Source organism: Micropterus salmoides, unplaced genomic scaffold, assembly GCF_014851395.1.
Source record: "Micropterus salmoides isolate LMB-PRFRI ecotype aquatic unplaced genomic scaffold, ASM1485139v1 Ms_hic_scaffold_11, whole genome shotgun sequence".
Taxonomy (NCBI): Eukaryota; Metazoa; Chordata; class Actinopteri; order Centrarchiformes; family Centrarchidae; genus Micropterus; species Micropterus salmoides.
In genome coordinates, this window is record NW_024040152.1 from 29,165,642 (window position 1) to 29,193,160 (window position 27,519).

General features: G+C 41.5%; 3 protein-coding genes across 6 annotated transcripts; 2 read left to right on the top strand and 1 right to left on the bottom strand.

Annotated features, from left to right (window-relative positions):
- The first annotated feature begins 129 nt into the window (after positions 1–129).
- Positions 130–5,135, top strand: LOC119898042 (collagen triple helix repeat-containing protein 1-like). 4 transcript variants are annotated; one of them, XM_038712154.1, is made up of 5 exons: positions 131–325; positions 1,522–1,599; positions 3,277–3,495; positions 3,585–3,801; positions 4,628–5,135. In XM_038712154.1, the coding sequence occupies exons 1-5, from the start codon at positions 212–214 to the stop codon at positions 4,768–4,770; spliced, it is 771 nt and encodes a 256-aa protein (XP_038568082.1). In that variant the 5' UTR covers positions 131–211; the 3' UTR covers positions 4,771–5,135. The 4 variants fall into 4 exon arrangements, with proteins under 4 accessions (XP_038568085.1, XP_038568082.1, XP_038568083.1 ...); XM_038712155.1 differs by having other exon boundaries at positions 133–283; XM_038712157.1 differs by lacking the exon at positions 1,522–1,599 and having other exon boundaries at positions 130–283.
- Positions 5,136–5,246: 111 nt separating this feature from the next.
- On the bottom strand, positions 5,247–8,969 carry LOC119898041 (mitochondrial folate transporter/carrier-like). The gene is made up of 7 exons (XM_038712153.1): positions 8,498–8,969; positions 8,054–8,204; positions 7,843–7,928; positions 7,058–7,212; positions 6,517–6,630; positions 6,195–6,340; positions 5,247–6,070 (listed from the first exon to the last, which is right to left on the bottom strand). Exons 1-7 carry the CDS (start codon positions 8,694–8,696, stop codon positions 5,944–5,946), a joined length of 978 nt encoding a protein of 325 aa, XP_038568081.1. The 5' UTR covers positions 8,697–8,969; the 3' UTR covers positions 5,247–5,943.
- Positions 8,970–9,791: 822 nt separating this feature from the next.
- dcaf13 (ddb1 and cul4 associated factor 13) lies at positions 9,792–23,878 on the top strand. The gene is made up of 11 exons (XM_038712159.1): positions 9,792–9,861; positions 10,511–10,710; positions 10,833–10,940; positions 11,052–11,141; positions 11,232–11,387; positions 11,559–11,636; positions 11,731–11,813; positions 12,089–12,253; positions 14,827–14,962; positions 22,091–22,254; positions 22,778–23,878. Exons 1-11 carry the CDS (start codon positions 9,792–9,794, stop codon positions 22,863–22,865), a joined length of 1,338 nt encoding a protein of 445 aa, XP_038568087.1. The 3' UTR covers positions 22,866–23,878.
- Positions 23,879–27,519: the final 3,641 nt, after the last annotated feature.

Here is a 27,519-nt window from a genome sequence, read left to right on the forward strand (position 1 = left end):
TATGAGAGTCATCTGGCAAAAAAGAATTGAAAAAAATGTGTTTGTGCACTGCGCGCTTATACTGCCCATATGAACATCATCGAGTACGTTTCTGCAAGTTGACTGGCTCCTTCCCTTCTTGTCCTGCCCTCCTCTGGTCTAAAAACTGTCTGGAGTTGGAGTCAAACTCTCGCCACAGATCTCTCAGAGGGTGCGCACAGTTGTCAGTTGTATGATGTCTCCTCTTGTTGCCCGCCTGCTTCTCCTTGTGTGCCTGGCGTTGCCTCTTAATTGCGTGGAAAAGGTGAGAAATAGAGGATACCGAAAGGATCCTGACGCTGACAAGGTAAGAGAGAGTTGGCTGAGGTAACCATGTAGCCGCTACGATCATTTCCAGAAGTAGTTATGTGGCATCCCAGGAGAGATGAATGCGCTTTGTGCAAATGTGGGGCTTCTCTTAGTGAAAAATCACTTCAAAAATCACACAAAAAATGGACTCGTGAAATTATTATTATACTCAGATTAGTTGATTGTCGGTTAGCGCGCTTTGTTGTATTTTTATGTATCTCTATTAACATTTATGTCGCACTTTGCATGTTGTGTTTCTAAAAGTGATCATGGGATTACTTTTTCTTGTGGCATGTATTGCTGTTTGCCAGAAGTGTCTTTAAACGAACGATCCCCCCCAAAATAAAACGTAAAAGGTAATATGCTGATTCACCCACATGTAGGCTTACAGTGCAGAAGTGTTGGGTCACCACTTTGGGCAAAATGGGCACATGGGAGAAGTTTGCCTTCAGGGCTTTGTGGGAGAAAGGCTTTCTTTTCTTTTTTTCCCTAACCCTAACCAAGTAAGGCTTTCTGGCTGGAAGCCCTGAGGGCAAAATTCTCCCACATGCGCTAAATGGGCTCCCAAAATTACCTGGTCCCATCAGCAGATGAGAAATGCAGTTTTATAGCGTTTGTATGGTCAGCTGGTTCACTATTATTCCAGGTTTTGGCTGCTCTCCAGCAGACTGAGTGGACAGAAAGAAATCCCCTCACAGGAAGTTGGGGTCTGGCTCATACTGTCTGCCTCTCTCTTTGTATCTATCTGGCTGTCGGTTTAAAAAAGGTTACATGATTTTGATTTTGGGAAAATGTATGATTCATATTGTGTGATAAATGTGTTATAATATATCTGATAAAATCAGGTTTCAGTAATATAGTAATTTAAGTCTACGGCACCCAAATTACACCAGCTCCAATCTTAGACTATCTTTGTATGAAATTACATAACTTTCTATGCTGTAGGTGGGGAGAGCGGGAACAAAGTGGACACACATTTCTCTCCTTAGTCTCTTGGGAGTCAAATGAAAATGAAACTTGTGTTTATTTTGCTGGGACTCTGTGGACCTCCCTCAGAGACTCCTATCAGTCTGCATACCCTGCATTGAGAACCACAGCAATTGCTCTCCATTATCCTCCAAAGTCATATTCCACAAGTGAGACCACAGTAGAAGGACATAATGAATAGCATCTTACGTTACCATCTGTGTCTAGTGCACAGGAAATGATGCAGAAAAGCCCAACTGCACTTTACACTCTGGAGAAGGAAGATCTACTTATTTGAACAAAATGGTAATCATAAAATCCTATTTTGCATCCTCCCGAGATCCTCTAAATCTCAAAACTCTCAAAGCCAAGCATTATACCCATGCTCTGCATGCTCCAGGAGTGCTTCAGCCCTTGCTTCGGTGTTGACTAATGCATGAAATACTACTGGTTCCTCAGCACTCTGGGGCAAATGCAGCCTTTATGCTTCAGCTACAGTAATGGACTGTGTGCTACTAATATTCTGCAGGGCTGGAGTGTAATTCATGCAGGCAGGCAGCAGCACTATAGAAACAGCAGACTGGAAGCTAATATAAAGTCAGCTGTGTGGCTAAGTGGACAGAGGTTCCTTTCATTAGTCTGCTTTGAAATATCTCCAGAAATCCAGCTCTTAATAAAAGACTGAGATTCCTTGCTGAGTACCAACCACACGGACTCATGCTGTATTTGCATCATTTGCACATTTTGCCACCCAGTAGCCGAGGTGCCTGGATATTTTGTCCCTTTTTTTCTTGAGGACAAATTCCAGGTCTATTACAGCACACACATACCAACCACCAGTGTATTGGTTTCACCATGGACTTCCCAGTTTCCTATAGAGATGATGTCAGACCTCACATCTCCAGGTTGCTCCAGCATAGCCACTTAATGACTAAAACAGATCACTTCTCAACCATCTGTTTCGCAGCAGCTGACATCAGAATATTGTAAATCTCCCTACGTTTAGGCATTTTCCAGATTCCCATTGTCTGAAATTGATTTTTTCTACTACACCCCAGGGACTCTTGTTGAGACAAGATGTTGAAACTGGGAGTAAAAACTGTTTGTTCTCCTCTCTTGCCTGTGGACCTTTTTTTTGCCCTGGTGCCTTTTAGCCATGCGCCCCTATAATTGCTCCGCATGCTGAGCAAAAGGGCAGCAATGACCAGACTCAAATCCTTTTGGCACCGGTGTTTGCTTAAGGGCAAGGATACACTTCTACGTGTCAGTTTATGTCTGCCCCTGACTGAAGGAATGCGTATATGACAATTATAAGTCACGTGACCAAATTAAAATCCAACACCAACTATAAAAAGCTTCAACAACTAACTTACACACTGTAATCTGTCGGTCAAAATGTCTCTCTGAAGAACATATTACGCAAAGCTGTCTTGGATCTTCATTGTGTCTATCTCTGTATGTGGTAGTAGGGCATAGGGCAGTTATGGCAGGCTCCCTCGTCTGTGCGTATGTGTGTGTGTTTGAGTCAGCTTGACTAAGAACTGTTTAAACATAGCAAGAGATTCAGCTGGACAATGAATCACATGGAGAGATGTGTGGCCAGACACTACTAATTTAGGCTGTCACCAAGCCATCAGCTCATCATTAACACATGACCTGTCATCCACTTGCTTCTTCACGGCTCCATGGTTGCTGGTTCTGTTGCTTTGCCCTGGTTTGGATCACATCTGCGTCTACGTCTACACTTATTTCAACCCAATGGCAGTGTAATTGTTTACATCGGGGGTAAATGAGATATAATCTGGCTTCTTATGATGGTTGGATAAATGGCATGCAGCCCAAACAGAGACCTCTCCCCTAGAAAGGCTGAACAAAATCTGAAACAGGATCTTAGATAACAATAGACTGTGCTAATGTTGTTGTATACCCTCTTCTTTTTATGGTCAACTTGCACCACTACTTCCTCCTTTCCTTGCATTCCAGTATGGCAGTTGCATGCAGGGGCCTCAAGGCAACCCTGGCAGAGAGGGTAACCCTGGAACCAATGGCATCCCGGGGACTCCGGGCATCCCTGGTCGTGACGGGCTCAAAGGTGAGAAAGGCGAGTGCATTAATGAGATCTTCGAGGAGCCATGGAGGCCCAACTACAAGCAGTGTGCCTGGAACTCCCTGAATTATGGGATTGACCTGGGTAAAGTAGCTGTAAGTATCTTGACACAGTAAAGGGCATGTTTCTTAGGAATGCGGGTGTCCGTCTCGATCATTTTACAAATTCACGGTGCGTGTTGCAGGACTGTACGTTCACCAAGCTACGCTCAGACAGCGCCCTCAGAGTCCTCTTCAGTGGTTCCCTCAGACTCAAGTGTAAGAACGCATGCTGCCAGAGGTGGTACTTCACCTTCAACGGAGCAGAGTGCACGGGGCCCCTGCCCGTAGAGTCCATCATCTACTTAGACCAAGGAAGTCCTGAGCTCAACTCAACCATCAACATCCACAGAACATCGTCAGGTACGACTCCAGTCTTAGGCTCTGCTGTGCAATGAACAACCTGAACCAATAATGTTTCCCCCAAGTGCAGTGTCATAGTTCAATGCAGTATTTCTGGGGAATATGCCCGCTCATGTTCTTGCTGAGAGTCCAATGTTAGTTACTGTAGCTAGAGCCAGCAGCTGGTTAGCTAAGCTTAGCATAAAGAGTGGAAACAGGGGGAAACTGCTAGCATGACTCCAAAGTGTAAAAATAATCTGCCTAACAGCAACTCTGTTCACAAAGCTCACAAAGTAATGCATTATATATTGTCTGTTCAGACCATTCAAAAACCTAATTGAAAGAAGTTGAGGTTTACAGGGGGCAATGTGCTGGACTGTTCCTAACCCTAACCCCCAGAGGCATTAAGTTTTCACTGGTCGCCTTCAGGAAGTGACTGCAGCTTCTTCTTACTAATAAAAATTTTTATTTTTATTTTATTACCTTCAGTCTGAACCAAGCTACCCGTTTCCCTAGACTAGTCTTTGTGCTAAGCCAAGCTAACCAGCTGGTGGCTGGAACTGTGTATTTACTAGACAGATGTAAGGGTGGTGTCAATCTTGTCATCTAACTCTCAGCAAGGGAGCAAACAAGCATATTTCCCAAAATGTCTAACTATTCATTTAAGTGGTTATATAAACTGCCGTGGATCCCGGAAAGCATCGACAGCAAACTTTAAAAGGGAAGTTACACTCTTCCAATTAGGTTTTAGAAAGTTTATCACTGTGTCAGAACAATTTCCCTCTGTGGAGGCAGTTTGGGTGTTCCCTGAAATTAATTTGCACCGTCTTCCTTTTCTTCTCTCCAGTTGAAGGCCTGTGTGAGGGTGTCAAAGCAGGGTTGGTGGATGTGGCCGTGTGGGTGGGGACCTGTGCTGACTACCCCAGGGGTGACGCATCTACAGGGTGGAATTCAGTATCCAGAATTATCATTGAGGAACTGCCCAAATAAAAATAAAAAAATAAACAAAAATTACATGTAAGGGAGGGACCAGCCCTGCTAGTATAACAGTATGTTTTCTGGCCCTCCAAAATGATCAGGTATGGTTGAGATGTCACAACGGTAACTTGAATGTTGTTGTTTTGTTTTGTTTTGTTTAAATACTATACTAGTTGACAGGCCTATAAACAAGAATACTGTGTCATTGTGTCTACAAGAAATAAACTTTGTACTGTAGCTTTTCTGCTTGTGGGTGCAGAAACCATTTAACAGACATTGTGACACGACCCTGACAGAATTTAAACTATGTACTCATGTGACCTGTTTATATTCATCCTCATTACTGTTAATAAAGTAATCTTTTTTAAAGAATTTAACACTGAACTATACGACTACTTGTTATGTTTAGGAGCTTTGAAATATCATGCACTTCACAAAGGAATACATTTGATGTATTTATATATATATCAAACATGACAATGCAGATAAAGCAGTTTGGATTTTATAATAAAATGTTATGAAGCAATGTGGGTACAATTTGTCGCCAGGAAAGATAATCTGAACAAAAGTATGAACTGTGGGATAAATGTCTCTGCGTATTTGGAACCAAAATCATCTCCAGTCTGTTGCCATAAAGAAATAATTTATATTATACAGACTAATATTACACATACATGCAACTGGAAGCCTGAGGCGATCTTTAATTTGCTGTTGATAACCAGCTTTTCATGTTAACAGCCTATATTCCTTTCTGCTGCCAGAAAACATCAAATGTAAACGTAACTATTGAGGATTTTGTAATCTCTGATACACGCCTTAAATGCTGACTTATGCATCATAAAAAAGAAAGACAAACATCACAGCAGCATGTCCTTAGGCATGTAGTGCAACATACTTTTTCCCTCATTGGTTTTAGCGTCACTCATCTGAATCAGTGACATACGTCATCCTCGCCATCACATTTTACAAAACTACACTTTGCATTTAGAAAGATCCACCGTTCATTCCATGGCTCAGTTTGGCGACTTTGTCATGACATTTGCAGTGTACATGACCGCTTCTCACATCAGCACAATTACATGAACACTGAGCAGAGTTCGGCTTCAGTCTGATGCTTTTCTCTCTGTGTGTCTGAAAAATGTCAGTGTGAGCTCAGAGTCTTTGCCCACGCCATGCTTTTAAGCCTCATTGTCTGTTTCCTAGAAGGAAGCGAGACACATTCTCATAAACTACAAAGGTGATGCAGCAGGCAGGAGTGACACGAATCAAGTTGGGCATGATGCCTTTGTAGAAACCAATGGCGCCCTCGTTCCTGCGGAGAAAGGAGGGGGGAAGCACCATGACTCAAAATGGACATTACTTTATTAGTTTTAACAGCCACATTTGGAAAGTGAGACTTTGATGGCACTGGCTTTGTGAGTGGATTATTATCATACCTCCATGTCCGTCTGACGACATCAATAACTCCATTGTACGTATTGTGCTGGTCTTGCAGGCGGGCTCGCACCACCTGATACGGGTATGTTGTGGCCACAGCAAATATTTTGGATAATGCTGCCATTGTGATATATTCTATTGCATTCTGTTTACACCGATAAACAGATGGTGGGTGGGAGGGAGGGTGGGAGAAGTGGGCAAAGCAGAGTAGGAAAACTGATGAATCACTTCTTCAAATGCTAGTTACCAACCGTCTTTAACTTTATTAAACACTCAGCATGTTCCCAGACTACTTGTGCCTCAGTGGGGTTAATGACTCACCAGCTTCGCTTCTGAAGGCACTTTCTTGTATTTGTTGTAGCCTCTCTTGAGCTCTTCATAGGCCATGAACTGCAGTGCTCCGTGGGATGTGCCAAACAGACCAGGAACATAGCCCTTTGATAAGCATATGCTTAGTAAGTCAATCTTTCATTATACACCAACATCCCCACAGTATGCATTATCTAATGAATGGCAAACGCCCACTATACTGTCTCTGTAGCTCCCTGCCTGTTGAGAAGACTTTTTGTCAGTAATTTGGTAGCAATTATCCTGCCAGTCTAATAGAATTCACATAAAGTTAGTGAAGATGCAAAATTACAGCTTAGAAACTCCATTTAATATAGGCAGGTGTTGCCCTCTAGTGGTGATTCCTGAACCAATACAAAACTTAATGTTAGCCTTGAAGAATAAAGGATAATTTTTGCTGTTGTGGTCTAACCTACAGATTGCCCTACAGAGCAGCTCACCGGTCATTGGGTAAAATAAGCATCTCATGTATTGCTATATTACATGAAAGCATAAAGACACACTGATGTCTTACCTTGTATAGTCCAGGCACTCCCTCATGGCGGTAGATCTTGACCAGGGCATCTATCATCCCCTTGTACTGTTTGCTGGTTGGGTCAGCGTTGTACTGCAGCACCAGCCGGGTCTTGGTCACCCAGATTGGGTTGGTTAGGGTGAGCGTGAGGATGCCTAGGTGAGGATAAGTAAGCACTGTTAGAATGAGGATGAAACACACACACACAAACAGCCGGACCAAGTGATGCAATTACTCCTCAAAAAATAAAAAAGTCTAAAAGAGACATGATATAAGTGTGTTGGTCAACAGATGGTCGAATGCACCTTGATCCCTAAATACCACCTGAGCACCATTTGATTTCAAAACTTTTAGTAAGATAAATTATCATATCACACAGCACTCCTCGCCTCAACTCTTGGCATATGACAGTGATGTGCGTGTAGTCCGATGCACAGTAGCAACATGTCAACCCAGCTTAGCACTTCATATAACACTTGTAGCACAAGTACCCTACTGAGTGCCTGAGTAATTTTTGTTTGTTTGTTTTCATGTAGTTGGAAGCAGCAAAAAAAAAAAAACCTCTCTCTTGGCTTTTCCTGAGCTCATTTGTGAAGCTTAATTTCCAGCACCTAACTTCATTTGACCAGCAGGAAGCAGATCCATGTGACCCCATGCGAACAGAATTAACAGAAGGGCTATGTACTAATTTGTAAGTTGCCTCCTGTCTGCTTAGGCCAGCTCGGAGGAGTGCTATCTGGCTGTTGTTGACTGTGTGCTGATTATGTGATATATGCTGGACTAACCTGCTTCGGCTGCGGACACCAGGTGCTCCATGGCACTCAGTTCAGTTTGACGGCCCCCCTTCGTGTACCCTTTGATTGCATTGTAGCTGTAAGAGAAGACAGCGTGGGAAATAAGACATGTTAGAATTCATTTTAAAAGGTCGAAACACCTAGTGAGAAATATCACGATGCAGACACGATTCAAGAGGTTTATTGCAAAGAGCTTACGTACAACAAGAAGTAGAGACCCCAGGATGCTCCAGCACCCCAAACATTGGGTGTCACTCCTTGGTAGAGTCCTCTCAGTCCCTCCTGCTGCCAGACACTCTTCATACAGTGCATTATCCCACTGTACTTTGGTCTTAATTCCAATCCATCACTTACTAAATTGAAAAGACATAAAATAGCTTTAAGTCTTGGCATCCGAATTTAACATAAAAAGTCAACAAATTTATTATTATTCATTATTAAACCGTAGAAACATGGAACAGTCTCCATTAAGCAAATCACTTTTAAAATATCTGATTTCTAACCAGATTTCGATTCAAGGAAAAGAAGCAATAGGTCCATAACATTATAGAGCTCCTAACTGGAAAGAAACTATAGCATCGCATATGACTTGCAAGGCATTATTACAATAAACAATAATAATTTTATACTGTAATATTAACGTTACCTGCAAACCTGATTTTGACCAGATCCAGAGGGTGAAGCATCAGTGTTGACACCACTCCTCCGCTGAGCCCCGCGATCAGGTTTTCTATCTTCACATGGCTGAAGACTTGCTGGACATGTCCGGCTACTGAGACAGCGGGTTTGCCGGACAGCCCCGTTTCTGTAACGTTAACGGTGCCGTGATTTGGACCGGAACTCATGTTTACCGGTAATATAAACGTCACTTAGCTAGCTCCTCTCAGCTAACTGTGTTTACGATAGCTAAAATCTTACTCAATGAGGCGACACCGCATTGACACTGCTGCAAACTTTTAACATAGTGTACAGACGGCAGAAACTCCTTGAAACGTGCTCATTTTCATTATCAGCTGAACCACGTTTCTGACATGCGTTGACACTCCATGGCTGTGGCAACATTACCCAAAACGTCAAGCTGCAGTGCCGCTGCTCGACCTTGCTACTACTGTAAGCACATTTCAAAATGGCATAATTAAGAGCAGTGCTTCCGGGCCTGACCTTCAAAATAAAACCCTTTCGGGTTGAACGGGATGAGCAGATTAATTCGGTATAATTTGAATAACAGCAGAAACGTCAATCAAGGTTGTTAAAGTGGATGTTCTTTTGTAATAAAGGACATCTGAATGACTTTCCTGATTAAACCAAGGTAGTAAAAGTTAATAAAAGTCGCTTTGAGGTACAAAACTATTCTCTTTTTCTCTAACGTTATGTTCCTTAATGATGACTATATGTATATCGTGAAGATACATTTTAAAATTTTATCCTTTTTTATCTTGTTATCTTGTTCATATAAGTCTGTGTGTTTTGTATTGCTATCTTTTTTAAGGTATGCTGTTGTTTAACTTAATCTCCTCATTCTTTGGTGAAGCCTCTTGAGGAAACGTGCTTTGAAGTCCGTTTTTCACTATATATATATATATATATATATATATGTATGTATATATATATGAATTGACGCTCGTAACAGTAACTTCTTCCACAAAGCAAAAGAAAAAAAATGAAGTACATAGTTTGAAGGCCAAATCGTTATATTTCCGGGGTTTCTCTTGCTAAATTGTGTAACTTGACAGCTGTTTCCTAAAATCCGACAGTGACGCAACCCATAGACTGTGTGACGCAACCACGCAACAAGGAGGATTGGACATCCCACAATGCAACGCGGACCAAAAGAGTCTCTTCGTTATCAACACATGGCCAGTGCTTGCTATTATTCTTCTTGTTTAACTTCAATCTAACTGCATTTTGCAAGTGTGTGTCCGTTTTCACTCTGCGGCCAAATGAAAGTTAAAGTCCTCTCGAGGAACCCGGATAATTATGTCCGGGAGACCAAACTGGATATTCAGCGTGGTAAGTTAGAAACTCTCAACTCAGATATGCTAACTTTAAACAGCTAACGTTAGTCAGTTTTACTAAAAAAAACAAAACTTGTGACATAAAACCCACAATGTAATTATCTCTGGAGAAACGGCGTCGTTGTCTGCAAACTTGGATACAAAGAACAGCAAAGTGGGTACAAATATGTGCATATAGCAACAGCTAACACAACAATAGCACCTACTATTTGCAATTTGTGAATTAGCCTATAGCGCAGGTGCAGTAAGTCATATGGTACTTATAAAACGAATAAAAAGTTGTTTAAATTTGTGCATGAATGGCTATAAAGGAGTGTATCCATGAGGCAATTAAGTTGATTCCATTAAAACTTTCTTAGCCGACTCCAAAATGTATCTTTGTGTAACTGTATAGACATAAGAAGAGGTTTAGGTTGGCCCTAAAACAATTCTATTTCTGAACATAAAATCCTATATATATATATATATATATGCCACATAGAATGAGTGTTCTCACATGACATGATAGGATGAGTGTTCTGCTGCCTCTTACCCCATGCAGGTAAGCGGAAGGTTTGTATTATTTTATTCTCTGTAATATTACTACAGGTGGCTCTTTTGTCCTTTTTGATGTTTACACCTTAGTGATTACTCTCTGTTCTCAGTCCCTAGAAACTATGACCCAACACTCCATCCTTTTGAGGTGAGCAGAGAGTACACCCGGGCTCTCAATGCTACGAAGCTTGAAAGGGTGTTTGCCAAGCCTTTCCTGGCCTCTCTGGATGGACACAGAGATGGGGTGAACTGCATGGCCAAGCACACCCAGAGCCTCTCCACCCTGCTCTCTGGCTCCTGCGACGGGGAGGTAACTTATCTGTTAAAGTATACAGGCCCCAGATAGCAGTGTAATTCGTAACTGTGTGAGAGTACTATACATGTTATGCACTCCTTCTTGACAAATTACATGACGTTGTATTTGATCCCTAGGTGAGAGTGTGGAATCTGACCAAACGTGAATGTGTCCGCACGCTTCAGGCACATGAGGGTTTTGTCCGGGGAATGGTTGTCCGTTATTGTGGAACGTCCTTCTTTACGGTGACTGCGGCCCTTCAACATCTCAGAGGAGATTTCTGAATTATTAGTCATTTTATTAGCTGATTTCTAATACAGCTTGTGTTTTACATCTTTGCACGCTGGCTCTAACAGGTTGGCGATGACAAAACAATCAAGCAATGGAAAATGGAGGCACCAGGTTACGGCGAGGAAGAGGAGCCGCTCAACACTATTCTGGGCAAGGTAGGAACAGTGGGCGTCTGCTGTAGTTCTCTTGGGTTACTGTAAGAGAAACAGTTTGATTATAGTAAAAATGACTCTTGTCCCTTGCAGACGGTCTTCACAGGACTGGACCATCACCAGAGGGAGGGTGTGTTTGCAACGTGTGGCCAGCAGGTGGACATCTGGGACGAGCAGAGGAGCAGCCCGGTCCGCTCTTTCACCTGGGGCGTAGACAGCTTCAGCTCTGTCCGCTTCAACCCCGTGGAGGTAAGACACCGTGCGCATACCCCACGCTCAGACGGGCCTCTTCATGTCACAGAGTGAAGAAGACTTTGCCCTTAATGATTTGTCCATGTTCGCACTAGCATCAGAGTGGTCTTATTTAAATCTGCCACCCTGCTGATATCTTAAAAATAATTGGTTTATGTATTTCCACAGACTGAACTTCTTGCAAGCTGTGCCTCTGACAGAAGTGTAGTGCTGTATGACATGAGAGAATCAGCGCCACTTAAAAAGGTAGGCTCTATACTATTACATTTACCTTTCTCTCGACATTTTTTCACAACGACGTGATATGATTTAAATCTACCGTGTGTTTTTCATTTTATAGGTTATTATGACAATGAGGAGCAACACATTATGCTGGAACCCGATGGAAGCCTATTACTTCACCTGTGCAAATGAGGACTACAAGTGAGTTGCGGATGTTGAAGATTGTTACAGTGAGAGTGTTTCACGTAATCATATTTCTGTTGGCACTAAATTAGGTCTCCTGTTTACATGCTGAAATGAGTTAGTACTCAAACAGATGGGATAGTACATGTAAAAATGATAAGAACAACCCTGCACCTTTTTGTAGACACACCAGATGGTTTCAAAACAGATGGGTGATTAATCCATGCTTCTCATATTGTTATCCTGACAATTTTAATAACTGGCCTAATTTTGTATTTTCTTTGTCTCATAAGCCTCTACACATATGACATGAGGTACCTGGACCGGCCAGTCACAGTGCACATGGACCATGTCTCTGCAGTGCTGGATCTTGACTATTCTCCCACTGGGAAGGAATTTGTATCTGGCAGTTTTGACAAAACCATCCGGATCTTCCCCAAGGACAGTGGTCACAGCAGGTTGGTATGACCATAAATACCAGTTTAAATTGGGGAAAAAAAAAATCTTATTGTCATCACGCTATATGTTTACTGTGATTTTTATTTATTTATTTCTTTTTAAATAGCTGATGGTACTAGTAGTTTTGTTTCTGGGGACTGTAACGTTTTTTTATATTTACTTTATTATATATATTCATGATCAGAGCCTGTTGATTGGGTCGTATCTTACCCTTCGAGATGTTTGTTTGATATTTGGCAACGCTAATGTGGGGATGCTAATTGTTTTGACTGACCTTCTCTACCACAAAGAAAAAACAAAAAAAAACAGCCATTGGTTGGTTGCTATGTGACGTAATGGTACATGCAGTGTTGTTTGCACATTTGTCAAGTTGCAGAACAAATAGCAACAGTTGTGTTACATTTACAGGGGGCATGTAGCCGGACAGCATCACAGCGTGGGCAGGTCCAGGCAGAATGCTGCATAAATATTAGGTGGAACAGCCTCGGAAACTTGTCTATAAGCAGAGATATGGTGTATTTTTCATATTTTTATATGCTTTTCCATAGAGACCTTTATTATAACATGCGTGTCATAATAGTTGAAACACAGAAGTTACTAATAACTTTAACAAAGGTCCCAATTAATCATGCCAGGGCCAAAGTGCTGTCTCACCTAATAGGAGTGCACGATGAATCTAAACGCGATGTCGTCGTGTGCGATTACATAACCTCAAAAAGTGTGTGATTTAATAAAACAGAAAAGGTGTGTGTGACGCTCTCTTCTCTGTGTGCACTTCAGTCTGCTCTTTATCTCCGCTCTCGCATGTGGCTCTACAAACATATGGGCCTACTGTGCAATCAGAAAAAATGATTCATGGGCAGTGTGCAAGTAACTTTTAAGACAACAACCTACCGTAACCCCCCTCCCCGCCCCACCGCTAATCGTTCAAAACCTAGTCGGACGCGCCACCGGAGCACCGAGAGAACTGCCGGTGCTCTAATCGCTCTGTGACAGAGACAGGGAGACTGAAGCTGAAGCAGTCAGACAGAAGAAAACTGAGAGAAGATAAAGAAAGTTTGGTTTTGGCTCGCTGGCCATTTAACGTTTTAACGCTGTATCGGTGCCTTTTGTTGTTCAACTTTTCATAAAGTTGACGTGCCTGTAAGTTTCACTTGTCGTCACCCGACCAATCACAGCCTGGATGGGGCGGGACATTAAAAAAGGTTTGACGTACTACAGCAAACTTTCAAATGATGAACAATATGATTATTGACAAGTTCATCCTGGCATTAACAAATTAGAGACCAATGTAGAGCCTTTTTCTTGCACAAGTTTTAAATAAATAAATAAAACCCCACAGAAATGAAACGGCTGTAACTGGATTTAATATTCAACTAGTGGTAAAATAGTAGGCTATTATAATGAATATAGTAGTTAATATAGGCTATTATTGTTATTCTTCCAGTATACTATTAACTGAACATTATAGGCTAATCTTTAATTAATGTTATAATATTATACTAATACACTGATGTATACTAGTTTCTCCTCTTGCAGTGGACAGATGTAGATTAGCCGATGCCAGTGTGACAATATTTGCTCCTTCTAGCCGCCTCTTCCCTTAGTTCTGTTTTACTAGTTATTGTTATTAATGTTGTTTTTCGTTTAACTTTGTTCAAAAACACATCTCAAAATGTCAGTATTTTGTGCATTTTCCTTGATAATCAAGCAAGTAAACTCATATTACCATTTGTTCCATTATAATCGAATCGCAATATTGTCCACAAAAATCGTAATATGACGTTTTCTCCAAATCGTGCTGCCCTAAATGTTATTAATTACACCTCTGTGGTCTATTATGTGTATTTAAAGAAAAAAAAAAAACTAAAACAAAGTCCACAGTACCACATCTTCAATAAACATGGAACCTGAAGCTGTCATAAAAATTCACTTAAACAAAAACAAAAAAAACAGACATGTCGTTTTGGAGCGTTTGCTAAAACAACTCAGTGTTTACATTCCCTTGACAAAGCCCTCTAGCACAGCAGACATTTTGACAAGCAGGTAAAGCACACATGTAATCAATAACATTAATAAACTTAAAAACTTAGCTAGTACATTTAGTGGAACTGAGCTAACATTAATGTTGTTAGTTCCACCGGTGCTTTTCATGCAATGACGAGACTGACTGCTTTTTTTCTAACCATACCCGCGTGTTTATTATGGCAATGAAGTTCCCTGAACCTTAACAAAGTAGTGATTTGAACCAAAAACCATAATCTTTTGCTAAACCTAGCCAAGTAGTTTTTTGTGCCTGTACCTAACCAAAACCATAGAGTTAAGGCAACACTGATTTGTAATGGGTAGATAGAAAACAGTGAATAACGATGTCGTCGTCCTGTCGATAGGGGTGTCAGAGTTAACTTTTTAAGTGAGCCATTTCTTTAAGAGGCGCAATCAAAAACATTATTCTGAAGTTTTGTGATGTGTTATGGCAGCAGTAGTATTTACAGTCAATATGGGTGTTGTTTAGTGTTCCTGCGTATTCTGTGTAAATCCCTATTTTGTGTCTTTTATTTTTTTATTTTAGGGAAGTCTACCACACCAAACGCATGCAGCACGTCATCTGCATAAAGTGGTCAGCAGACAACAAATACATCCTGAGCGGGTCCGACGAAATGAACATCCGACTGTGGAAAGCCAACGCAGCTGAGAAGTTAGGAGTGGTGAGTGCTGCCCTGTCTTCTCTCAGGGTGTCCGCGGGGTCTTAAAAAGTCTTATAAGGTGATAAATCAATTTTGCAAAAATTAAGGCTATTAAAAAGTCTTAATCGCCATTTAAAAAGGTATTAAATTTTGAAGATCCTGTTTGTCCAAAAGTTTGTTTGCTAAAAGTGTAGATGAACGTATTTATTTATAATACATAGCCAGAAATAGGCCGCTAGACAGGCAGAGAGTAACGATTGTGTGATTCGTTTTTGTAATGTTAGGCACAGGGATCTACCATGCGCCTATTTCACCAAAAATACATCCGTGCGAACCGGAAAATGATTTTCGAGTACAGCTGACCGTAATCTCCCACCCCGCCGGACCCACAATGCTAATTGTCCAAAACATAGTTGGAGTGGCGATCAGGAGTAATGGAAGTAACCCGGTTGGCTGGTGTTACGCCGAGTTTTGCCTGCCTGCCGACAATTTCGTGCATACTGCTTTTAAATGCTATAATATTCTTTGTGGGGTTCATCAATGGTGATAAATGATTCGAAGTATAATGTTATGAACGTTTAGAGTCTTTAATATTTTAATACACTTAGTAGAAGAAGCTTATCATTCCTTGACATTCAGTAAATATATGTGGTGATAAACCGCGGTTGATCAATGAGCAGAGCAAAGTGTCTGAAAAGGACCTAAAGATGTGGATGCATGCAAATTAGCTGGCTATTTAGCTAAATTGGTGCATTTTTATTGAAACACGTTCAACTTTTCATAAAGCCGATACTCGTCAATGTCACTTTTTGTGAACATCACAGCTTGGATAGAGCGGGATATAAAAAAAGTTTGATGTGCTGCAACAAACTTTATAAATGTTGAACTCAATGTTCTGCATAAATGGGTATGATTATTGACGAGTTAGTAGCCTGCCCAAAATCAAGGTTGGAGACCATCATGTAGCCTGGAGCATTTTTCTTGCACAAAGTTAATGAATAAAAAAACAACCTCAAACTGAAACAGCTGTAATTTGAATTAATATTATACTAAAAGTTATATACTGTTTATGAAATTATATTGAATATAGTAACATAATGAATATATTCATATCAAACTTACAGTTTACTATTAAATTAACAACGTACTTTTAATTTAATGTTATAATATTATAATAAGGCAGTCATTTAGACCAGTTCCTCCTCCAGGTTGTGCCTGTGCTACACCGCCTACACTACTTACGTTATTCATCACTTTACAGTTTGTTCTCTTCATCTTTGTTCCCTCCTGGCCTATTTGAATTTTGTTGTATTGATCAACTGGTCGATGAAAGTTGTCTCACATATTGCAGGCAAGCAAAATTACACTGTGTTACAGGCTGTTATAGGCAACTGAGAAAGTTGGTGAATGCCTCAATTTTTAGGTGGCGTTACAATCTGATGACATATAGGCAATAAATATGTTATAAATATATTTAAATTCCTTTTAAAAACTCAAAAATGTTTATTTAATCGGTTAGCTCAAAGTGGCATGGCAGTTTCCTGTATATACTCTGTCTCTATATCATTTCTGCTTACACTCATATCTGTTTCATATTAAAAGCCACTTGATGCTTCTTGGTGAGCAGTAAGTGGTGTAATAATCAACCGCTGTATTTTTGTTACCTGTCAGAAGTACTGTATACTGTATCTCCCTCCAGTGTATCACCTGATCTTGTTTTATGAGTTAACTGCATTGTTTGACACAACCATGGCCCTGGGCCCTACCTCAGCAGGGTAAGAGTGGGTGACTATGCCAGGAGCAACGGCACTACTGTTGCCAAATGCTCTGATGGATGCTGACTTAGGGTAGAATCACTCTCATTAAGTACGATGTACCACTTGGCACATCGACTCTGGTGGCAGGTGGAACTCTGGAAAACGCAAAAGCTTGTGTAGTTGTTGGACAAATCACCCTACAAAAGATTCAGCTAGCTTTCCAGACAAATTTCCACTGACTTTAAATATATTGTATAGTGAGTGCCACATGTATTGTATTCGGATAAAATAGGCTTTGTTAGCAGAAACAATGGCCTTAATTTTATGTTATGCTCAACTGTCAAATAAAGCTCCTGTAAAATGCTGGGAACTATTCCAATGCCCCATATCCCAGTTATGGCTGAATAATAAAGATCAATGGCATCTCATGGGCCATCTCCAACAGCCATCTTTCATTCCTAATCGGATTCTCTCTTGCTTATTCTCTTAATGCAGCTTCAGAGTGGAAAATTGGCCCGCTTTTGGCGCTTGTTTTACCGTCACTGTGTAAGAGACGATTTATTTGCAAGCTTTGCACTTAAAGAGATCAGACAAGGGCTGCTCCTATCAGCAGTTTATATCGGCCAATCACTTAAAGCGGGCCACTCTGAACATAATGAAGCATTAACAGTCAAGTTGTATTGAAAGGGTCTTTAATTATCATGAAATGCTGAATCAAGGCTTTCAGTGTCTGAAGGCGTCCCACTGGACTGATGGGGGGCTTCTCTGTCAGCTGCTGCACATCGCTATGTTTTTTTTTGTTTGTTTGTTTGTTTTTCTCATATGTTTGCGCGCAGAGGCCATGGACTACGATGTATATAAGACCCTTTTATATTTTAGGCCAAGATCTAAACATGTTGAATTAATCAACTCCTTTTTATTTTCAATCAGTCTTTTTTTTTTTCTTCTGCTCTAGAAACTCTGTCTCATCACTACACATTTATTGAAGATTGCATCTTGCATCTTCGATGCATCGCGATTCTTTCTCTTGAAAGATTGACTCGATGCAGAAAAGTCAATAATCAATAGTCAATCAATAGTCCCCAGGCCACTGCTACCGCGAGTGTTGTTGAGCTCTCATTACGTTACAAGGCAGAGTTCTCAGGGTGGCTGCTAATAAACTTGAGATTGCAGATCCTCCGGGCACATTCAAGTTAGCAGTGACACACATACAAACATTACATTTATGATGGCATCACCCCGATGCGGCAATTAGCGAAACGAGACAAAAACTGACAGGAATGGAAGTCCTTCTCCCCACAGCTTTCAGACGGCCTCCCACACTGCAGATTCCTGCTACAGCAAGATGCTATTGAGTGTTTTATCCCTGCGTATATGCAACCACACTTGCACAAACTGTTTATCATATAGAATACCAAATTAAAGCATGTGGTCAAAGTGCCCTCCTCTTACAATGTGCCTTCATGTGCACATTTCAATTCATTGTGTCTGCCCTGTATAAACGAACGGAAGCTGCAGATCAAATACTCTTCAACAGGTCAGAGTGTTATTATGAGCATATTAGGAGCATTATTTATCATTTAGTTTTTCTTATTGACTATATGCCAGTATTTGGGAGACTTTACAGTAAGAATTACGGCCAATGAGCCACTGTGTTTGCATTTTTTCAAAAAAACAAATTTGTAAGTAGTCACACTGTGAGAAAGAATAACAATAAATCATTTATAGAACGATAAAATTGGGATGCATCCATAATAATTTTATCATCACATAGTAGCCCTCTGAAGTGGAATTGAATCGTGAGGTGCCTAAAAATTCGCACTGCTGAATCGTTTTGAAACATTTAGACTGAGGACTGATACTGACTTGGACTTGTCTGCTCCGTTGATCCATTGAAGGTGCCAAACTATATATTATTTACTGATGAAAGCGGTCATGTAGCATAATTAAGGAATAGTCATGAACAATAAGAACCAGTTTGTAATAATCCATCTTTTCTAATAGTTATGATAACACTGTACTTACCAAGTTGATTTCTGACATCAGGAAACATGGTCCAACCTGTCTACACAATGGCTTTAATCCTCTCTGTGAGTACACTGGAAGTGTTCATCCACAGTACGTATCTGTGGTCATGTCGTTACACATGTAAAACGGAAGAAAATAAGTCTAAAAGTGCATGTGCAAGTGAAACTCGAGCCATTACGCAGCCAGTGTAGACCACTGTTTCGATTTTAAAACGGAAGTGTATCTTGTTCGTCAGAGGCGTTTTAACTAGGCAAGGGGAATGTGGGTGAAAAACACTCACACATCAGATAAAAATCGATGCAGCAGAACTATTTTGTCTTTTTTTTTAAATCCACATATTGTTACATTACCCAGAAACGTTGAGTTGGAGAGTCAGGTGTATTGTAGTAGTATTTGTGTGTAATACTGATTTCCTTTGCAAGATGAGATTATTACAGACAGTTTGAGCATTCTTGCTTTGGGTTTTACCTGCCCAATAAGTAGTTTAAATAACCTCACAAAACTGACCTGTGTAACCATGACTGCTCGTATTTCTGGTCCCGGCGGATCTGTCACTGTGTTCCCAGATCTCAGCAATTCAGTGTTACCATACTGATGGAATGGCTAATTTCTCTGCGATGAGCAAAAGATCAGTGGCATAATTGTGATTATACAGAGCATGCATCTGAAGTACTTTTATAATGTAAGTGACAGTGACACGTCCTCTTGATCTGTACCACTCCATGTGGGGCTGCGTTTTACCTCCCAGCACTGCCTGCAGTCTGTTAAATCCTCTTTACCAGCAGTTAAATCAGTTGGTCATGTTTGCTTCTTTTGGACAGTTTATTCAAGCTATTTCTGTTTTTATCCTGATGTGACCTGCCAATAGAACATTTTGGTCATAGTTTTTAGTGTTTTTTAACAGTGCAGTGGACTGTACATCTTAGGTTTTCTGATCCAGTCTAATAGAGCGTGAGTTGGATTACAGTTACTACTGGCACCTTGCTGTAGCCTCGTCGACTTTTGGATAGTTTCCACTGTTCAGTCTCAGCAATAAAATTCCAGCATGGTCTCTCCATGAATCTGGCTTGCCATTTTTATCTTGCAGTGATTCTTAAGCAGCTTTTTGTCACCATGGTGCATTGTCCTGTTGTATTTTCAAACCCATATTTACGTGATCATCTTTGCTAAATAATTATCGCTCATACGAGCCTCACTATCCAAACAAAATCTAAGCGCCATCCTCTGCCATCTCATATCCATCTTGTTGAGATTGCACAAATAGTGTTTTGCAGGCTAACCATGTGTTTATCCAGGGGATTTAGTTTAGTCCAACAGGATCAGCATACAGCAACTCTTCTCCAACAAATTGAATATGAGACAAATCATTGCTTTTAATTAGAATAAAAGCCTTCGAGGAGGGCAGCCTCAGCCAACACCAGTCCGAGTAGCTGGTGGTTTTTATGAGAGAGACGCAGAGGGAGCAATGTTTTCTAGCTGGTGGCTTCACTTTTTTTTTTTTTTTAACAGACATTGATTCGGGTTTGAACGAGCACATTGTCAAGCTGAAGTTATGGCTTACTATACTGGCCAACATTTTATGATGCGTACCGTAACTGTCAGTAATTAACAAAACACCATGGCCAAAAGAATCTAGTGAATCCTGTGGTCAGCAACAAACTCACAATAGAGTACTGGAATCAAGACTTCAAACAACACTTACAGTTGTATGCAAAGGTTTAGGCACCCCTGAATATTTCCATGATTTTCATTTATAAATAACTGGGTGTTTGGATCAGCAATTTAATTTTGAGCTATCAAATAACTTAAAGACACAGTAATATTTCGGTAGTGAAATGAGGTTCATTAGATGAACAGAAAATGTGCAATATGCATCAAAATGAAATTAGACAGGTGCATAAATTTGGGCACCCTTGTCATTTTGTTGATTTGATTACCTGTAACTACCTAGCACTGATTAATTGGAACACACAATTTGTTTGGTGAGCTCATTCTGCCTTGAACTTCATAGACAGGTGCATCCAATCATGAGAAAAGGTATTTAAGGTGCCCAACTGCAAGTTGTTGTTCTCTTTGACTCTCCTCTGAAGAGTGGCAACATGGGGGCCTCAAAACAATTCTCAAATGACGTGAAAACAAAGATTGTTCAACATTATGGTTTAGGGGAAGGCTACAAAAAGCTATCGCAGAGATTTAAGCTGTCAGTGTCCACTGTGAGGAACATAGTGAGGAAATGGAAGACCACAGGCACGGATATTGTTAAGGCCAGAAGTGGCAGGCCAAGTAAAATATCGGAGAGGCAAAGGCGAAGGATGGTGAGAACGGTCAAAAACAGCCCACAGACTACCTCCCATGACCTACAACATCATCTTGCTGCAGATGGTGTCACTGTGCATCGTTCAACAATTCAGCGCACTTTGCAGAAAAGAGAAGCTGTATGGGAGAGTGATGCGGAAGAAGCCTTTTCTGCACACATGCTAACAAACAGTCACTTGAGGTATGCAAACGCACATTTGGACAAGCCAGCTTCATTTTGAAAGAAGGTGCTGTGGACTAATGAAACAAAGATGGAGTTATTTTGTCATAACAAGGGGCGTTATGCATGGCGGCAAAAGAACACAGCGTTCCAAGACAAACCCTTGCTACCCACAGTAAAATTTGGTGGAGGTTCCATCATGCTGTGGGGCTGTGTGGCCAGTGCCGTACTGGGAGTCTTGTTAAAGTTGAGGGTGGCATGGATTCCACTCAATATTGGCAGATACTTGAAAATAATTTAGAGGAATCAGTCAACAAAGTTGAAATTACGCTGGGGCTGGATATTTCAACAAGACAACAACCCAAAACTGCTCAAAATCTACTCTGGTGTTGATGAATAGGAACAAGTACAATGTCCTGGAATGGCCATCCCACTCCCTAGACCTGAATATCATTGAAAATCTGTGGGGTGATTTGGATTGATGCACCTGTCTACTTTTGTTTTGATGCATATTGCACATTTTCTGTTCATCCAATAAACCTCATTTCACTACTGAAATATTAGAGGCAGTACGAGACGGGAAGAGATCGCTGTTTGGAACTGCACTTGATGCCTCGCTGTCCCGTTTTGAATACAGCCAATGTGATATGATTGAAAGTTCAGGAACGCCGACCAAATGGTCTTTGCCCTAAGATTGTTTTATTAGCTGCTTTATCCAAGTCAAGAAAGAACCTTGACTGTCAACGCAATAGTGTTTTTTTTAAATCCAAATCACAACCTTCTCCTGTTTCAGTTTCCGAGATCTAACCAAACCTTAACCAAAATGATGATATGTCAGATCTTTCTTCAACGTTATCAAACTAGCTCATCCTTTCTTGTGTCATGTAGCTGGCCCCCAGAGAGAGAGAGGCCATCAACTACAGTCAGAAGCTGAAGGAGAAGTTCCAGCACCACCCACAGATCAGACGCATCGCTCGCCACCGACATCTACCCAAGAACATCTACCACCAGAGCAAGGAGCTGAGGATTATGAAAGAGGCTCGCCGTAGGAAGTATGTATTCATGATTTTCCCTTACATTTTGGAATAGGAACTGAGTGTGTGGGTGTGGGAATGGCATGACCTTGCTCTGTGTCCATGTAGAGGTGATCGTGACTTGGGCTGCTGCCAGGACAGGTCTGACCTATGCAATCACACCAGCCTAATGGAAAATCTCACAGATGGGACTGCCGCCTCTGACATGGTCTCAATAGGCCTGATATACTCATTTACCGCTTGTATGGTGGATTGATTGTCTCAGTTTGCTCTGCCGTCCAGTGATTCACAGCTCAGTCTGTGGCTTTTTTTCCTTATTACCGGCAGTGTTGTGACACACGAGATGTGTGTTTGGACTGTGAATGATTTACTATCCATGCTTTATGAATTATTTTCAGGGTACATTAGCGCAGTCTCTGACGTAGGTATTAGGTCAACAGCTTCATATTCATTGTCTTCCTCCTTTCTGTTTGCTGATCTCTCCCTCCTTTCCTGAGTATCCTCACAGTTATTCACGGCTCGTCCTCTTTTTGTTTTCCAGGGAGAAGAATGTCCGCATGCACAGCAAACCAGGAACTGTCCCCGTGGTGTCTGAGAAGGAGAAGCATGTTGTGACTGTGGTCAAATAGACCACTGAAGGGCTGCCATTAAGAGATGAGGTGGAGCCCAAGATCACACCCACATGGGACATGTTCAGACTGCTCTCACTCAAGATTAAAAAAAAAAAAAAAAAGTCTTCATTTGTCAGTTGTGGGAAGGACAAGTGACCACTCACGCATCGTTTAAAGTACAGAGACACTGTAAATACATACAAACAACAAATCTTGTAAAAGAATCCTTTTTTTCTGCCACTTTTGTGGCATTCTGTGACATTCTGCTTTGAATGTGTAGATCAATCTAAATAAAGTTTAAGAAAGGTTGATTATTACAACCACCACTTGCAATCCAGCAGTGTCTGAAAGGACAAGTGTTCTGTTAAGAATTGCCACACTCCCACAACCTGAGAGCTTGCTGTCACCGCCTCATCCTGGCTATATGTGATCATTCTCCAAGAAGACTTGTGTTTTGTAGTTTCAACATGATACATTGTACAAATGTGGCTAAAATTAGACACATTGGAATAGTCCCTCTATGATCCAGTCTCTCACGGTGCTGAACTCAGTAGTGCGCATGTAAAAGTGATGGCTAAAGTAGCTATGAAAAAAACAGAGCTTGAGGGTGAAGTTCAGACCCGTTGTAACTTTCTACTGCACACCTGGCCAATTGCTCCATAAGGTGGCCGTGATTTCAGTAAGTTAATGTTAAACGATCTGAAGAAGATTTCTTTTAAAGCATACTCACACCTTAAGGAATATTTGGAAAGTGTTTTATATCTGAACGTTTTGTTTTCTGCTTTTAGTTATTGTACTGGACATGGAAACACAGGTTTGTTAAATAACCATCCTGAAGGGCAGATGTTTTGGCTTACTAGCAAAAAAAGTGTCATCAGTTTTACTGTTTCTCCCCTCAGTTTTGAAATATCTAATAACCTATGGGCTAGGTAACATTGTTAGAGCGCATAATAATCTCAATCTGTATGTATATGGGACTGACACTGTTTGTTGATGTGTATTTATATATAAAAAAAAAAGATGTATCTGTTCTTGCTGTGAAAACATTTTATATTTCTAAGAAATCATGATCTTCTTTTACTTTAATTGCAGCAGATGAGTGCAATGGTGCTAATTTACTTACAGTCCTAACAAGCTAGAGGCTCTATCCTCTTAATGTTGTCTTTCAAATCCTATCAACACTGCAGACAGAGAGAGCACTGTCTAGAGCTCAGGGATCAAGAGGAGGACTTTTCATGGGGTCAGACCTAAGAAAGTCCGCTCCTGAGCATGGCAATGGAAAGGGTTCGAGAGTGACACAAACATGATGATGTAATCAAAATCTGGTGCATCAGGGTGGTTAGATCTGAAAAAGTATGTTGTTTTTTTTTCCAATCAATTGTTTATAAAGTGAAATGTGATACCTGGATTATTTGGTTCAGTTTTAGAGCTTTTCTGGCTTCTTCTGTGGCAGTTGTATTTCAATTCAATTCAGTTTTATTTATATAGCGCCAAATCACAACAACAGTTATCTCACAGGCTTTTCATAAAAGAGCAGGTCTAGACCATACTCTTTAATAACTAAATTCTTTGGAAAGTTGAAATAGGGGTGCAACTAACAGATGTTTTCATGATCACTTAATCTACCGGCTATGCCCTTGATTAATTGATGAATCATTTGGCCTGTAAAATGTCAGGATATAGAAGTGAGTGCCCCTCGCAAGTTCCCAAAGCCCATGGGTGACTTCTTAAAATGTCTTATTTTGTTTGACCAAACGGTCCAAAACCCTTAGAAGTTAATTTTAAAAGACTTTCGTGTAAAACATATTGTTTCCACAGTGACGTGCGTCAATATAGCCGACAGAAAACAAAAACGTTTCTACAGCATCTGTCATTGTCAGTAGTCCTCTTCTGTGTTTATCTTCCCCCTTCACATCCCCCCCCTCTCACAGTAATCATGATCTGGTTATAAAAAATATGCATCACGTTCTTCCTGGTACAGTGCTGCTCCAGCTGCCCCTCCGGTCCGTGTTTTTGCGGCTGCTATCTGCCTGCTGTCAATGAACATCCAGCGCGTCCTCTCTGCTTTATTCTTGCGTATTTCCAATGCTCCGCCCCTTCTTCCAATCCGGATTTTTTCCCCTTGCTCTCGCGCTCTCTCTCCCCCCCCCTCCCTCCCCCCATCTCTCTCTGTCATTGCATCCATTTTTGTGCATTTAAGAAATCTCCAAGAATTAGCAACCTGGAGGAAAGGGAGCTAACCAGAGTGACAGAGGAGGGTTAAGGGCTCCAAACGAAAATAAACAAGGACTGGCCGGGCACCTTTTATTCCACCATGCGAGTACAGCCTCTCTAAAGGATGGCAGCGATGGGTTAGACAGGATTTAACATGACTGCAAAATAAAAGGCAAGAGTTTTTTTTTTTTAATCTTCTGTATTTTTTTTATTTTTTCCTACTATTTAAAAAATCCCTGGATGGATAGAGGCTTGTGTTTGGAATACTTGAAGTCTGCAGCCTACAGCCTGTGCACTCTTGCTTCGTTTAAGGGCATCTATTTCTAATCTCGAGTGTTTTCTCTTTCAGAAATGTTCATGTGTAGCCTACGTTTGGCGTTTCAAGCTGCAACTGCTTGAATATTGCGAGCTCCCTGTTTGCAGGCGACAGTCACTCGGCTGCAGCGTGTTTGATAACCCCATTATGGGCATTTAATAGATCAGGATGGAGCCTGTAATTAATATTTTGACGCCTTTTCCTGCAGCACAGTGTAATATGTGCATTATATTCCTAACCACGATGCCATGCCGTCTGTAAGCCACGGTGCCTCCAGCAAATGCGACTGCCAGTTAGGTTTCTGACTGCATGAAATGTAACAGAGATATCGACCAGAATGCTGCTGGTTGACGGTGCTTTTCTCGTTTTTTAGCCACTGTGTGTAAAAGATGTCTGCTCCACACGGGCCCCGGGGCGGCCCTGGCCCTGCTGCTGCTGCCTCAGCGGCCGGCGCCATGCCGGAGATGCCGGACCTCAGCCACCTCACAGAGGAGGAGAGGAAGATCATCCTCGGTGTCATGGACCGACAGAAGAAGGAGGAAGCGAAGGAACAGTCGATGTTAAAGTAAGGAAAAAGCGGAGATAGTGGGAGCTGTCGGTGCTGTTGGCGGTGGCGAATAACCCCGGGTGTTTGTGGGTTGTTATTAGGGTAGCCTACAGTGTGAATTTGTGTAGCCTAGTTGTCTCTCTGTGAGATACTGGTGGATTATGTTGCCTCCTGACATCCAGGCAAGAGCTTATAGGCTACACTCGACTAGTAGCCGATAGGACCAAGGTGAGATGGACCTTTCCTTCGCTTGGTTATCATTTATTGACTCCCCTTTTAGAAAATAACTTTATTTGAATGGCTTAGTACCATTTTATAATGCGGCAAAACACTCCAACCTATTTCCCCCCACTTTGTTGTAGCTATAGCTGTACTATAATGGGCTGGGTTAGCAGCAGCGGGCGCCATTTTCACGTAAAAAGCACGCCAAATTGCTTAACCTTTCCCCACGAACGTCACCGAGATTACACAATATGACACTGGAAAGATCATTTAAGGTGTCCTTTATGTCGGTGGCGCACGCGGGTTGTGTGTGATTTCAACGTTAAAGTCTTGGTAGATCCTGCCCCCCCCCCCCACCACCCTCTTGTGTACAGATGTCGCTCGGAGCTGTTTCAGCACCACGGCGCTGTCCACTGTAGGGTTTGAGTTTTTAAGGTGGACCGGATTATTTCCGACATCAGCGCTTTAACCTCTGCTTTATGGTGGAATATTACACTCTGTCGTCTTGCCCCAGGTCACAAAAACACACTCACTTGATGTATTGTTAAAAAAAGAATTTGGTCTGACCGTTTTAGGAAAGCCAGGCTAATGAGGAGAGAGGTATTTCGGGGGCGGTGGCCTTAAATATCTCCATCCTGTTGATTTTCTTGTAGATTTACCTCTTCAATGAAAAGTATGCACATGCTTGCATGCTCACAACCCAGGAGCTCTTGTTTTTTGACTATTTTATTTGAATGCAGTATAAATATTAGGCTGCATTTTTGGTGATTACTGTAAGTCGCTCCAAATTCGATGTCTGGCAGGTTCACTGTTGCTGCAGCCTCCCAGCATGGCTAGAGACATCAGGGTAAAAGATGTGTGCCTCTATCACTGGGAGCTTTCTAGAGGCATTAGAGCTGTTCTTTTCCATCATCAAGGACTGTGGCAGCATTCCTAATGGAGTGAAAGTTGTGCAATCCCTACCTTGTGCTACTGCATGATAAACGTGACTCATGTAGCCTAATCCAAGACACGGCTACCTCAGCCGCTGCAGTGCACGCTGTGTGAATCATCCAGGCCTTTTCTGCCTTTCCTCCCCTTTCTCTGCCCCCCACTCCCTCCTCACCAATAGTTGAGCGTTTTTCCTATTTCTCTTTCTCTGAGGTACAGGGGATTGTCAGTTTTAGTCACTCTTAGTCGGACAGTGATGTCAAAGCCTTGTCATGACTGAGCATGGGCAGAAGAGGCTGTTCTTTGGAAAGGGACATGACTGACTGACTGGCTGTCTCACCATAATGTTAGGTAACTCTGATTGCAGGCCACAAGCTGAAAGCATACAAGACACTGGGAGGTCAAAGAGGCCTTTGTATCGATTGCTTGCACGCTAATTAGCA